Source organism: Curcuma longa, chromosome 15, assembly GCF_044706935.1.
Source record: "Curcuma longa cultivar G26 ecotype Majalengka, Jawa Barat chromosome 15, ITB_CL_G26_1.1, whole genome shotgun sequence".
Classification (NCBI taxonomy): Eukaryota; Viridiplantae; Streptophyta; class Magnoliopsida; order Zingiberales; family Zingiberaceae; genus Curcuma; species Curcuma longa.
The window spans coordinates 10578722-10593862 of NC_133875.1; the positions used below are offsets into that span (position 1 = coordinate 10578722).

Sequence of the window (15141 nt, forward strand, 5' to 3'; positions counted from 1 at the left end):
TGCAGAAGAAAAGCAACAAGAAAAAACATGTGAAAAATCATTGATCATGAGAAGATTCTTTGGTGATGTACAAAACATGGATATGAAAACCAATAAAACAACCAGATTGAATTGTATTATTGGTAGTGTTGTACAAATTTGAGAGAACTGCTCACCAGGAGTATAATAATACCATATCCCAACAGCAAAGCATATCAGTGAATAGGTGATAACCTCCTCTCCCTCGTATCAGTGAGTAGGTGATGGCCTCCTCTCCCTTGTTTACTATGAAACAATATCCTCTGGTGTGCATTTGATGTCACACCTGTGAGGACGATTCTGACACTGGCCTGAGCTTGGCCAACAATTTATCAACCTCAAGAAAGCCAAAAGGACCCGCCGAAGAATATTTCATACGTTTCCAGCTGTTAAAAGAGAACTTAAAGGTACAAGTTATAGTGCACAGAACCTGAGAAGTATTACAGGAAGACTGAAGAAAGTAAGGAATATATTTCTCTAATATACCTCGGTATAAATGGCAGTGCTAGACAGTGAAGATGGAGATGATCAACACTATAAAACGGTGGCTGATGGAAGCCAAATCTGTAAAATCAGCAACGAAGATGCATGAACTATTCTAACTTTGTAAATTCACTCTCCACTTGGTCATTAGGCTATTTAAAGAGAAAACGACAGTCATTGGGCCCTTATGATAAAGCATATTAATAGTTCCATGGCATTTAGATCATCAAATACTAACAGTGCTATCCAACTGACATATCATTCTTCTTCTAGGGAAAAATGAGGTGATTTAGGTGAGATCAGACACGAATCTTTCTATTTACTTGTAGCGGTATAGAATTGGCCTCAATGCATCAATGGAAAAACTACCCATGCAGCTTCACAAACCTAGAAATACAAAACTAATAGGGTAAATTCCCACAAAGGTATATCCACTTTGGTATTGCTACTTTCAAAGTTCCATTTTTATCATCATTCCCATTTATTAGCTAAGCAATTGGTAGCTAAATGTAAATGGAATATTATATTATGATCCAACTCCAGAATTATAACCTTATCACTTTAAAGAGAGCAGATATACAATCACTAGAACCTTTATACAGTCAATGGTCAATAAATATTTCAGTTATTTGGAAGAGTAGAACTATTAATAAACAGAATCATGTAAACTGAAACCTTACATCTGATAGTTCACCCAGTTGTTTCCTTCTAGGAATTCTGTGCGTGAAGAAGAGATAGATTGAAGTTAAACAATTAGGGTGGTCAAGCAAATGAGGCCCCTGTCAATTTGCAATCTTGAGTGCCGCCAATGTTGGAACTTTTCCCTTGCTTAACAATAAGGATGAGGAAGTTTCCTAATTACCCAAGTTGTATCTTGTCATTCTTATGAGGTTTTATGATGGGAAAAAGATAATGTTGCACAAAGCAGTGCACTCACTATATATAAATCACAGTTAGGTCCCAAAATTACATACTACCACATATATATTTTTGCTCGTGAGTAGCATGAATGTCCACTCTTTAAGAGTAATTATCCCTAAACTATTCAAATTTAAAGAGACATGCTTCTCCACAATTTAGACCTAAGTATTACCAACGGCACTAGCGGCGTCTAACTCATTTCTTCTGTTTTATTTGTTACTTCTGGAGAGTAAAAGAAAACCAGCCTTGGTAGGACATCACATAGACTTTGAAGTTAATTGAAGGCAGTATTGTAACACAAACAAAAAAAAGTACAGAACTTTAGGATAATACCTGTAATTGGATTGAGGTGCATCTCTTTCCAAAAGGATTTTTCCCACATTCAGCATGTGATTGACTGCAAAGTAGTAAATTATTAAACTTCTGGCATTTTCCTAGATGCTAAATATCCATAGATGAGTATAATATTTTGAGAAAGAGTTCCATTTTAGCTCTGGGGTTTATGTTATAAACCAAGAACCCTACCTAACTGATGATCTTCTGCACTTCGATAGAGGTGTTTCACTGTGGGTATGTGCTTAACAGGTATAACCAGATAATGCCTATAATAAAAAATAATAGAGTTAAAATAAATATACTCTATTTGACGTGATAAGACATCAGATATAAATAAAAAATGTCATGAACTATGAAACTTGGCAAGCTTTTATGCTTAAGTGGGTTACATGTGTGTGTGTGTATTTATATATACAATAATATATATTAATCAATACATCCAGTTCATACTTCCCCATGAATATAAGAATCCATATTAACCAACAATATAGAAGATGAGATAGTGTACATTAAAAAGCATATAAATAATATGGAATGTATTTATTACTTACAATAAATATGTTCTACAAGTTATATAAGTACCAAAAGGGATAAATTTTAAGGAAATTTAGTTGAGTCTAAAACCAGTTCAAATAAACTAGATCAAATTTTCTTGTCAATTGTATGTATGTGGTCAGTTGAGGCCACTATGTTGTCCACTTCCAAATGTAGCTAAATAGTCACTTATACAGCCAAGATGATCTCTCTTCAAAGCTATGAACCTTAATAGATATCCAAATTCACAATGACAATTGAGACCCATCGAGATCATATGACAAGCACATTTAGCAGCCACAACTTCTAGTAGAAAAAATAAAGGATTTTTCAAAAACATAATAATATAAAAATAAGGAATTATATATGTACAAAGATGAACCTAAACAGTTATGGTTCTCACTACTAAGAGAGGCAAAATGTGATACAAAGAAATTTTATCATCTTTAAATTTGGAGAATTCAAGATCATTGCAACTTGCAAAGGTTTACAACATAACATATACAAGAAAAGTAATTAGTGCACACTGCAATTTTAATGGCCAAAAGTATTTTCATATTGTAGAGAACTAGTTACTTGAATTCAAGAAAGACTATTAAGCATGAGTATCCAACATGGATATGAATCCAAGGATCCACACGTGGGCTACAAAGATATGGTGCCCACGCGATGAGTTAATGTTCAAGTGTCAGTATTTAAGATTGACATGAAGGGCACAAATGAAGAGTAAGAGTATCAGAGACATAGAATATCCTTGTTCTTAAATAATTACATTTATGCCACAAAGTGGTGGGGTTGAATAGCTTTTGACCTGGAAATTGGCTTTCTAAAAAAGCAACACGATAAAGAAACAAAGATTGCTAACAAAGCAATTTACATGGTTGAACCCTTGGTTCCTACTCCATGCCTTATGGACTCTTAAAGTGAGTCATCCCTCGCAAACCTTCTATATTTTGTATTCTTCAGATCCTTCCAGAAGCGGAGAAGCCATTTACAAAAGCAAAATTTTGCAAGGATCAATAAAATCAGCAAGCAACTGTAAGGTAAACAAGTAAAAGTATGATCTTGAACGTATAAAGCTTAAGCTCTAAACAACAAAAGGCATACAAGAGAAAGTGAAGCTATGTAATCTCAAAGAATATTAGCTTTGCTTGTTTGTCAAGCTCCCCATTGCACCTCCTTTTATAACCCTCCAAGAGATCATGGATAAAATCCACCAGTCGCACTACATTAATGTCAATTGAGTGAGTTAACACTATCAGTTAACCGGAGATTGGTCTATGTAGTATCAATCTTCGCCAACTGTTGCCCTTAGTGCATTCCCCATCGTTCCAATCGACTCCGACAGTGTTCAGTTGTCCGTATAAGCTCACAGGCTTGAGTCTCTAGCTGACTTGATACAGTCAACTCAATATTGAATCAATCGACTCCATGTCACAGCAGTCAACTCCACTAGATCCTATGTAACAACACAATATTTAAAGCTCGAGCAATAATTCAGTTGAAAAGTACATCAGTCGAGAGCGTAGTCAATTAAGCGCGATAAAAAATCGAACAATGCTTTTTGAGCACAATAAATGAAGCCTCAGTCGACTAAGCTAATTGATCAACTAAAGTCAACTTAGAGTTGATTGATACAATGACTATAACCTTGAAATATATTATTTCTTAATTGAATCTTGCACCTAAGGAAAATTCTAGCTGAATCCCAAATCCAAGTCACCTAACTCTCATAACTCCCTTAAGAATTACCAAATGCAGCTCAACTATCGCCTCCAAGGTCATCTCCCACTAGGTTACTTGTCCCTCAAATATACCAAATCCACAACTCGCTTCTCATGCAATCCTTCACACTTCAACTATGTAATTTGCCTTTCTCCGATTATCATAAACATTGCAACCTCGATGTTCCTTGTCTTGCGGTCCCTCAAATGTCTCATTCCATCCTTCTCCAATCTATAGTGGGCCTCAATCCATCAAACCAAATAACCTTGGTCATGCCAAGTCAGCAAACAAATCCCACGAGATTTGTGTGCATCCTGCCAAGTCCCTACATAACTAAATGCATCCTATCAAGTTTCCTGCACCTGCATACTTAACACACCTATTAGAACATATGCAACCTAACTTTAAACTCTTTTGTCATACATCAAAATATAGATCTCACCATGTGGCTGCTACAATGTTGGAAACAATATACTTATTTACATCTACCCTAAGCATATTTTTAAAAATTGCCTAACACTTTTTGAATTGTAAAAAATATAAGCCCTAATGCTTATATCATTGACTTACCACCTGAATTGGATATTATATTTTTCAATGTGTAGTACTTGATATCATATCAAAGGGATATTCAAAACTTAGTGTTTGTTTGTTAATTTCCCCACAATTAGTGCTCATATAGTTTGGTGCTAGCTCTTACTCACTAATCATAGCCAATAACTAAAATTAAGAGGATTATCGACAAAGTGTGTTAGCTACCCATAGGAGCACTCTGAGATATTTAGTCCATTGGAAAGCACTCCTTCAAATATAAAAATGCAAGGATCATAGAAACATAACTATAACAAATAGCTCCCAACAAATTTGCTAAAATTAAAAATTAGGTTCTAGAATCATCTTTTTAAGGGCACTCTTGGTTATCCACTTCATATTTATGTGAGGCGTTACAAGACTTGATGGGTTATTTTATTCCTCTATTCAATGCACTTATGATTTTTTCTAAACCATGATTTAAATTTTTAATGTTGTTTAAAATTTTAAAAACTTTGTTATATTTTTTGGAATATGCTATCACCTTGTAGAAGAATTTGTCATATTCTTGGTTTATAAAAGGGTAAGGATACCAAGAAGAATTGGTCTTTATTCTTGGTTTATATAAGGGATAGGAATCCAATGTAATTTCTCCATCATTCATTTTTCCCTCTTTGTGAGTTTTGAGAATTTAAGATTAGCTTGATGTTATATCCAAATGATTTGTCTAATGTTACGAATCCTCACATAAGTGCGAACCAGGCAATGAACAAATGCCTCTAGAGAAGATGATTCTAGAGTTTGTTGTTGAATTCAATAAATATGTCGAAAGTCACTTGTCGTAGTTTTTCTTTTATGATTCATGCATTTTCATATATCAAAAATCCAAGTATCTTCTAGCTCTTCCAAGGAGAGCTATCACTCTCTGTGTCAATAACCCTCTAAATTTTAGAGAGCATGCCAAGAGGGAAAAAGCTAGGATTGTAAACGAACAAAATATTTGTGAAGAAATTCAATGCACAATTCAATAATAGCTCACTTTATTTTCCTTTATGAAATATACAAGTTCAAACACTAGCAAGCTCGACTTATTAACTTGATTCATTAACAAACAACGATAAAGAACAATGACTTATTTTTCCAACAATGCGAAAAGAGCTAGTTGAGTAGACATGGATTTTCTTAAGGAAGCTTTTAAAAAGGCGCTTAAGGACAATATAGATAAGGACAGTTACCTAAATTGTACCCTTTTCTCTACTGTGCATCTACATATTTTTATAAACTTCAACTCAATACATTTTTACTCCTAACTGTTATGAATATATCGAATACAGTTAGTAAAGCTCTCAACACCTCAAAATAGTGAAAAGTGACAGGTAAAGAAATGGTCAGTAATGAAACAAAATCTTATAGGTGACAAGCTTTGGACACATTGTATTAAAGAGACTCATTCCTGTAGATCTGCTTACAGAATTATTATAGGCAAATAAAAATAGGCAAGACAGAACCTTAGATTTCATCTCCTACTAGACATCAAAGAAAGTTTACCAATTATAATTATCAACCTTGGTTTGTCTATCAGTTTATGGGTGAAACACTGCAAATGAATCTTAAGCTGGGTCTCAAAAAACTTTGATAAGTTCTTCAAGAAAATAATTACAAACCTGGCATTTATTTATTTGACACCAATGAAATGGATAACTCATGCATTCTTACAACCTCTTTAAAAAATAACTATACTACATAAGATGTGTTCTTTGTTTTGTCATTAAGAACTAAATGGACATCTTAGAAAACCTATCTACAACAACTAAAATTGAGCATGACTTCAATTGTCTAAGGAAGTCGTAAAACAAAATTCATGCTAAGATTTTCCGATAGTTTATTAGGAATTTATAGTGTTGTGTACATACCCATGTTCTGCTTGGTTGCATAGGTTGTATAGCATGTGCAACACAATGACATAATTCTAACAATGTCTTATCTAAGGGTTGTCTCATCTCAAGGATGACCAATAAAATCTAAGTGTGTACTCCTGAAATGTTCTGTTTGGTTGCATAGGTTGTATGGCATGTGCAACACAATGACATAATTCTAACAACGTCTTATCCAAGGATGGTCTCATCTCAAGGATGACCAATAAAATCTAAGTGTGAACTCCTGAATAGATAACCACCCCAATTCACAAGTTGACCCAACCATGGCAGTTTCAATCTTGGATGTCTCAAATCATACATAGAGTACTGATCCTGAAGGTGTAGAAATACAATTATGGTTGTTTCCATCCTGTATAGGGTGGCTACGACTCATTTGAGTGATTATCCACCATTTATTAGTGTTGCATGATAAAAGTGTACTCTTAGAGAAATTCAACCCGCCTAGCATGTTAGCGCTCAACTTCTTTTCTGTCTACATCTAAGTATCTCATGTTTAGAGTGCAGATAAGTTCATGAGGTTACAATATTATGCCCTTCTTGTCTAAGGATATCTTTGATTTTCTACCCCAAAAGCATCGCAGCCTATATTGAACAGTTTGGAAAGATCAACATGCCTAGAAATGAGACCTTCATCGTTCTTTAATTTCTTGAAAGGCTAAGGACACAAACATAGTCTAACGAAAATTCTCATCCTTGATGTAATTCGTGATAGGAGTCAAAACTCAAAACAGTACTAAAGTTCCTAATAAAACATTCGTAATAGGTTACAAACGCATAAAAGCTTCAAGATTCTTGGTGGAAGCAAGTTCAGGCTAATCCTTAATTGCTTTAATTTTGTTTAGATTATAGAGATGCACTATGCAAAAGAAAAAGAAAACCCAAGAAAGAGAGATCTAGAGTTATAAAATAAGCATTTCTTTAGATTAATATTAGTTTTTTGTCCCATAGGATATTAAGGGCATTTTGAATATGCTCTGAGTGTTGTAGACTCTATTGTGGAGCCTTGGCTCATCGATAAAATTGTTGTCGTAAGACCTGGTGGTCACAGGAATGAGTCGCAGAAATAGTCTCTTGCAATGCAAGAAAAGATTGCATACAATAGACCCTTCTCCAAAACTCTGCATTAGCAAGAGCTTCGTACACTGAGCTATCTTTTTTTTATGTAGACCCTATTGTATATCAAGATATTCACTACCCTTATGACTATGCTTGGGGCATTTAAAAGTGCAAAGGGCATGACTAAAAATTTATATAGTTCATCTTATATTTTTGGGGTAATTTTCGCTTATCACATTTCTCAATCATAATCTAGTGGTACCCATTACGCAAACCGATCTTAAAGAACTAATGTTCCTACCATCAAATTGAGTATGTCATCAAGTCTAGGTTTGATGCAACACTAGCACACCAAAAGCAATCTCACAAAGAGAACAAGAAACTCATAGGTAGAACAAATTTCACAAAGGAGCAAATATATTATTCATGCGACTCCAAAGTCCAAACCTCTTTTTTAAACTACGTTAGGGATCAAGTCTCTTAGAGATAAAGTCTAACTTATCCATACATTATAATAAACTTTTAAAAACTGAAACTACTTTAAAAAAAACACTTGTAAAATGTAACACACCCCAACTATTAAACCCTGTCACATGTATCCTACAGTATCTGTAAAATTTTGCATCTTATTATAATTAATATGGGTCTCGCCTTTGTGTTTAAAGAAAGTAAGAGAATTCATCGGTGCAAATATACCTATTAGGAAACCATCCCACCAGAAATTCCATACAGAAAGGTTGCAACATATGTGCAAGAATAAAATTGACCATATGGAAAACTTAGAAATGGAAATTGTTAAGAAAAATTTAGACTCTGAATTATCATTATATTGCAAAAGTTCATCACTGGTCCTGTTAATTACAGGAGGAAAAAAACTGGTCAATGTCCATAAGGGAAGCAGTAGATGAGATGTAGAAAAAGTATGAAGGCGAATGAAATTCGCCACTGGACCTGAAGGCGGCGGGTCTGATGTCACGGAAGGCTACCACCATCTCATCCTGTAAATGAAAAAAATATGAAATGAAACAGAAAATTACAACTAATATCGAAAGCAAGAGGGAAATGCTGACGGAGAATAAAAGATCAGTGGAGGTGGAGCCCCGAGATATCTGGCAAAAAAGACACGACGACCGAGATGGAACCTCCATGTCGTCGGCGAAGGCCACTACAGAGCACCTTTCATTTGAAAACAAAGGATTACTGCTCCCGAATGGAGGAGGAAAGAACCCGACTATTTGTCTTCTAAAGCTCTTCGATTGGGAAGCGAAGAAAGCAACTCCAGTGACTGATCATCGTGATCTGAGATGAATCAACATCTCCTTGCTACTGCTCATCGGAAGGAGAGAAGGGGTGGTTGCGATCGGGACGGAGAGAGAGCAGTGGACTTGCAGTTGCGAGAATGGGATCGAGACTCAGAAGCCAACAACCTCCTTTTTTTTTCCCTGAATCAACTTCAACACCGAGCCGAATCGGTTAAGGTTTAATCAAGTTGACTGAGCCTAACTCAAGCCCAATTTAAATTAAATCCATAATGTTTTACTTGTTTTAAGGTAACTATGTAAATCTAGCACAAACATAATATTTTTTATCCCCGAGACAGGATTGAATTAGTTACTACGAGACAGACTTACTGAAGTAGACAAAGATTGAATCTTGATGAAGCTGAGGCAATGTCCTCTTCGTAGTGGTCAACTGTAGCTTTCCGATTTACCTCCTCATAAATGATCATAGGACCGATTGTGTGGAGTCGCTGGGATGGCGGATTTCACCTTAATGCTAAAATTGATAAGCTTTCTTGTATTTTAATTTTTTTCAAATCTAGTACAACATTTACAAAGTAGGTTAAAATTTAATACATGACCCCGAAACTATGGTGCAATGGTAAGAGATGAAACAGACTTCATAGGCAACGAGCGTTTAACTCTTACATGGCCCCACACAGTTGGCCTCATGACCATTTGTGAGGAGGTAAATCGAAAAGTTCAGTTGACGGAGGGCATTATCTTAGCTTCGTCGAGATTCGAATTCTTGCCTACTTCTACAACTCTGTTTTGTCGTAACCAACTCAGTTATGGAAGTTTAAAATTTTTTATGACATTTGATCATCCATCAAGATCCATTTATGCTTTTCGATTTATCTTGATGGTCATAAAAAACTTCCAAGGGTCAAATCTAATACCATTAAAAAAGATAATTTTATCTAGCTATGTTAGGATGACATCTATGTGGTATTTTATCAACTAAGGAAAGTGAACACAAAGATGCCACTAGAAGATAGATCCGACCCCGAGTCGAGTTCAAACTAAACCCGACCCAGACCTGCAATCGAGTAAACAGGGTGGGTACCCGTTGACCTCGTTGTCGGGACAGAATTGTAACCGACTCGACACTTTGTCAGGCCGGTTACGATTCCAACCCAATAAAAATCGACAGTTTGAATCACCAATTTGGTAGGATTTTTTTTATAGTAAACATTTATTTTAAAACTCCATTGTTGAGACTCCAAGTCAACTGGAGATGCTAGACCGTGACATCCTCCTACACCTACGCTCGCAACACCCACATTTCCCTTGTGGAATAGATAAATTTAGTCCTTGAATTGCCAAAGTCCCTCAGTTGGTTCCCAACTTACTTCTCTATCTGATAATCCTTTCGACTTTACAAGATATTGTTGGCTCGACAGGTAATGTATCCTTCGGACACGATCAACTTGGTTGGCTTTCACCTCTCGATCATATGACATTTCACCCATATAGGTTGCCCTTTTCAAGATGTTCCTGTTTGGGTTCATGATATGGTTTAAATAGACTTACATAGAAAATCGAGTGGAATTTATTGAGTTTTGGTGGCAACTTAAGTTTATATTTCAAGGTCTTTTCGCTGTATTTCCAATGTGAGACTTTGTTTGATTGTATCTTAACACTCCTTAGTACAGATCCCAACGGATCCGTCCCCTTAACACTCCTTATTAATACGGATCCCAACAGATCCACCCCCTTAACGGTCCCCTTAATAGGAGCTCCCACCACATAAACCCGCTCTGATACTACTATTTAGGGCTGGGTCGATACGGTATACCGAATTTTACATACGATACCGTATACCGTACCAAAAATTTTGGCATAAAAAAATCTATACCGTTACCATATCGAAAATTCGGTATACCGGAATTTCGGTATACCGAATTTTCAATATAGTATAAAATGCATACCAATCATATCGAAAAATATTGGTATACTGAAAATTTCGGTATACCAAAACTCACTTTGACAAAAATAATAAATAATAAAAGATAATCAATTCAAAATTCAAAAGCCACATAATAACATAATATCTCTTTCATAATAACAAAGCATTAATTAAACACAATCAATATTAACGGCAACTAAAATATTGATTACAAAAATTAACGGCAACTAAAATATTGATTACAAAAATTAACAACAACTAAAATATTAATTACAAAAATTAACAACAACTAAAATATTATTACAAAAGAAAGTTCATTGATAACAACTAACATCAACTAAAATATTAATATACAAAAGAAGTACCAAAAAAAAATCCTTATCCAAAAATTAGTCATCCCATATTTCTTTTTCTGTTCCCTGCATTCTGAAGTAATTACCAACATTAGATTAATGAACTAATAAAAACATGATATATGTGTGTATTAAGGGAGAAAGAGAGGTTCACCTTGGTCACTTATACTTTATTATCCTTTCCTTGGGTGATCATCTTTAACATTGAAAAACTCCATGACTTGCTTTGAAATATTTTTTAGAACCACTACTTGCAAAAGAGATCAAGCTTATCCCTTCCTGCAAGGGTAGAAAATTAAAAAGTTACTTTCTCGTACAGTTCACACTTCACAGCAACTACCCAAAATAAGAACTTGGCTTATTCTTGAGAAAGAATTGAAATCTAAATATCATAATAAGAAAGAAAAAAAAAGAGCAAAGCATTATCTAGTGTGAATTTAGTAATCTGATAATTGACAACAACAAATAATAAGCAAAGTATTAGGTCAAAACTTGAAGTTAAAATATGGTTCTTGCAAAAAAAAAAAATTCGTGAATACATATAATAGCTGAAGAAAACACTAGCACTACAAATGTTTAACTAAATACCGTGGATGGGATCAGAGCTATTTTTGGAGAGACCACTACATCTGCCGACCACTACAAGTAGTTTTGGCACCGTCTTGAGTGACATTTGCGGCTGTAAAAAGAAGCATATAATTCATGTTAGAATAATAATGAGATATTATTTAAATTTAAATTTAATTAAATAAAAAACTCTTACTCTTTTCAATTTCTTCAATTTCCTTGTATAATTCAAGGTCATCATCCGTTGGATCTTTCCAAAAATTGAGTTCCTCCGCTCTTAGCCAATCACTAGTGCACACCAATGCCTCTACCATTTTAGGGCTCAAACTGCTTCTAAAAGGATCCACAACTCTTTTGCCTAAGCTAAAAGCAGACTCACTAGCAACGGTTGAGCATGGAATTGCAAAAATATCCTTGGCAATAATTGAAAGGATTGGGTATCTAGTTTCACTTCCTCTCCACCACTCCAAAAGATTGAAAGATTGATTAGATCGTTTTTCAATCTCATCAGCTAGGTACTTATCCACTTCATTGGATATCTCTTGAAATTGTTCTTCTTCGTTTTGTGCTTCCACATCATCAAACAATTCATCACAAAGACCACCACCACCACTAGTACCATGATCTCCACCATCACCCTCTATTTGCATACTTTGGCTCTCAACATTCAATATATCATTTATTCCCTTGTACTCCGTCCACAAAGTTACTAAGTTTTGTTTTGTCTTATCAACGAACTCTTGGATCCTTGTAGGAGTACCTCCAAATTTTTTAGCACAAACTTTGATCATCTGAAGTTTGTTCCTCGGGTCTAAAATATTTCCAATAAATATCAAAGGGTTTATATTATGCCAATTCCCCCAATACTTGTCAAACTTTAATTTCATTGCACATGCTACCTTTTGAAGAGTTGGATCTGAATCATCATTTCTTTTTTTCTCAATCTCAATTTGTAGTGCAATCATTGATTGATACATCAATTGGGATGTAGGACTTTTTGATGCGCTTAGCTCCAAAGTGGCATCATAAAACTTTTTTAGAAAGTGTACAAAAGCCTTTGCATTCTCCCAGTCACCAGCAATTGGAGGCCCCATCCTTTCTTTACCCTTTTCATCTTTTTCACGAAAATAATTCATAAAAGGCAACCATTCTTCGGCCATCCGTTCGAACACCCTTCTATACTTTAATGCAACTTCGAGCATTTTATAAGTTGCATTCCACCTTGTTTTGACATCCATAGGTACTGTTGATGTACTAGAAAACTTGGCTAGCATAGCAAACTCTCTAAATTTATTCAACCTTGATGGAGAAGAATGAATAAAAACAACTGCATTCCTGATAGCTTTAATTGAAACATTAAGCTCCTTCAAACCATCCTTGACAATTAAGTTAAGTATGTGACACGCACACCTCAAATGCAAGTATTTCCCTTCAAATAACAATGATTTTTTCACTTTTCATTCTTCTTTTCAAGTAATTAATTGTCGTATCATTAGAGGAAGCATTGTCGACTACAATTGAAAAGACTTTTTCTATCCCCCATTCTCTGAGACAAACCTCAACCATCTTGCCAATTTCTTCCCCTACATGACTAGTGATTTTTGTGAAGTTAATTATTCTTTTATGTAACTTCCAATCACTATCCAAAAAGTGAGCTGTCACTACCATATAATTTATGTTTTGAATGGATGTCCAAGTATCAGTTGTGATACTTACCCTTTGGTCGCCAATCACACTTTGTATCTTAGCTTTCTCAACTAAGAATATATCATAAACCATACTTGCAACTTTCTTTCGATCAGGGATTTTGAATCTCGGTTGTAATTCATGTAATAATTCTACAAACCCCTTCCCTTCGACAGCCCTAAAAGATACTTCATCGACAATCACATACCTTGCCAATTTCAATTCACATCTTTTCTGATTAAAAGTATGAGGAATTAGAGCACTTCCTTGTCCCATAGTCTCATTTGTTAATGTAGGTTGACTTTTATCATTCTCACTCGCTTCATAGAGAGGGCTTGACTTACACCTCTTTACTAAATGGTTTTTTAACCCACTAGTACTTCCGTAAACTAATGGGATCTCAATTTTACAATATTTGCATATCCCTATTTGTTGTTCACTCCCATCACACAACTTCCTTTTTCCTTTTTCACTATGATTCCAAAATATACTCCTGGATTGTTTAGGACCTATAGGAGGCTTTGATTTTGAAGATTTTCTTAATCCTTTTTGACCCGTAGACTTCTGTATTTCAGATTCTATTGCATTTGATGTTTGGGATGAACATGGCAATGTATTAGACTCCATCTGGGAAAAAGGTATTAATTCATATGATTCGTTATACGTGGAAACAAAAAATATGATCTGAAACATAACGATTAAATACAAATATACAATGCTAAAACTAAAAAAAAGAGCTAAAAGCCTGAAACCATAAAATAGATAGAAAATGTTGGAAATTAAAGTTGGATTAGAGAAATCAAACCTTTGGCTTTCTTGTCGAAATCTGAGAACAAACTTGGTGGAGACTAGAGACCATCGAAAGAATAGATCCCAACTTGGTGGTGCATACAACCTCGGGTTAGGGGCTTAGGGCAAAGACTTCGTGAAGAGAAATGAGAATGAAGAGGAAGATGGTTTCGGATTAGGGTTTAAAAAGAACTAGGTCACTCATGTTGTATCCTTTCCAACACATGTCTCCTGTGAAGAGTTCGAAAAGAGGAAAGGAAAAGCGATGGAGGGGAGTTGGCTTGCGAAAGAACAGAGTCGCCTTGCCGCTTGCGAAAGAACGAAGCCCTGCCTAGTGATGAGCTGATGATCGCCTGTCGGCTTGCGAAAAAACGGAGTCGAGCAATCGCTTGCCGCTTGCGAAAGAATGGAGCTCTGCAGTTTGCCCTAGGCCCCTAGTGATGAACTGATCGCATAAATCCTGAATAAATAATAAATAATTTATAAGAGGATATATAATAGGTATTTCGGTATATACCGAAATACCAAAAAATAATAATTTCGTACCGATACCGATACCGAAAAATTTGGTACGATATTATACCGTACCGAAATTTTTGGTATACCGAAATTTTTGATATGGACGGTAAATATCGGTATGGTATGTGCGGTATACCAAAAATTCAGTATTTTTTCCCACCCCTACTACTATTAGATCCGATGGAATTTATATATATCTTTATAACGGTGTGATATTATCTACTTTGAGCTCATGCCCTCATGGTTTTGTTTTTGAGCTACATCTAAAAGATCTTATACCAATGAGATATTTTTCATCTTATAACCCCAGGATCTTTTTCATATATTTGTCATGTGGGACTTTGATTGTATCCCAACAATCATACATCCACGCCTCCATATAAATATATTTTTTGAACTCGGAATGGCCCAACCCATCTAGACTTAAGCTTTTTTGGAGAAAGTTTGAACCTAGAATTGAAAAATAGCACAAGACCCCTTCATGAAATTCTCTACGT

General features: G+C 35.2%; 1 protein-coding gene across 2 annotated transcripts; it reads right to left on the reverse strand.

Moving 5' to 3' along the window:
- Positions 1–233: 233 nt before the first annotated feature.
- Positions 234–8898, reverse strand: LOC141846732 (bifunctional adenosine 5'-phosphosulfate phosphorylase/adenylylsulfatase HINT4-like). 2 transcript variants are annotated; one of them, XM_074734771.1, is made up of 6 exons: positions 8612–8898; positions 8493–8539; positions 1948–2024; positions 1756–1819; positions 505–582; positions 234–404 (listed from the first exon to the last, which is right to left on the reverse strand). In XM_074734771.1, exons 1-6 carry the CDS (start codon positions 8687–8689, stop codon positions 299–301), a joined length of 450 nt encoding a protein of 149 aa, XP_074590872.1. In that variant the 5' UTR covers positions 8690–8898; the 3' UTR covers positions 234–298. The 2 variants fall into 2 exon arrangements, with proteins under 2 accessions (XP_074590872.1, XP_074590873.1); XM_074734772.1 differs by having other exon boundaries at positions 358–418.
- Positions 8899–15141: the final 6243 nt, after the last annotated feature.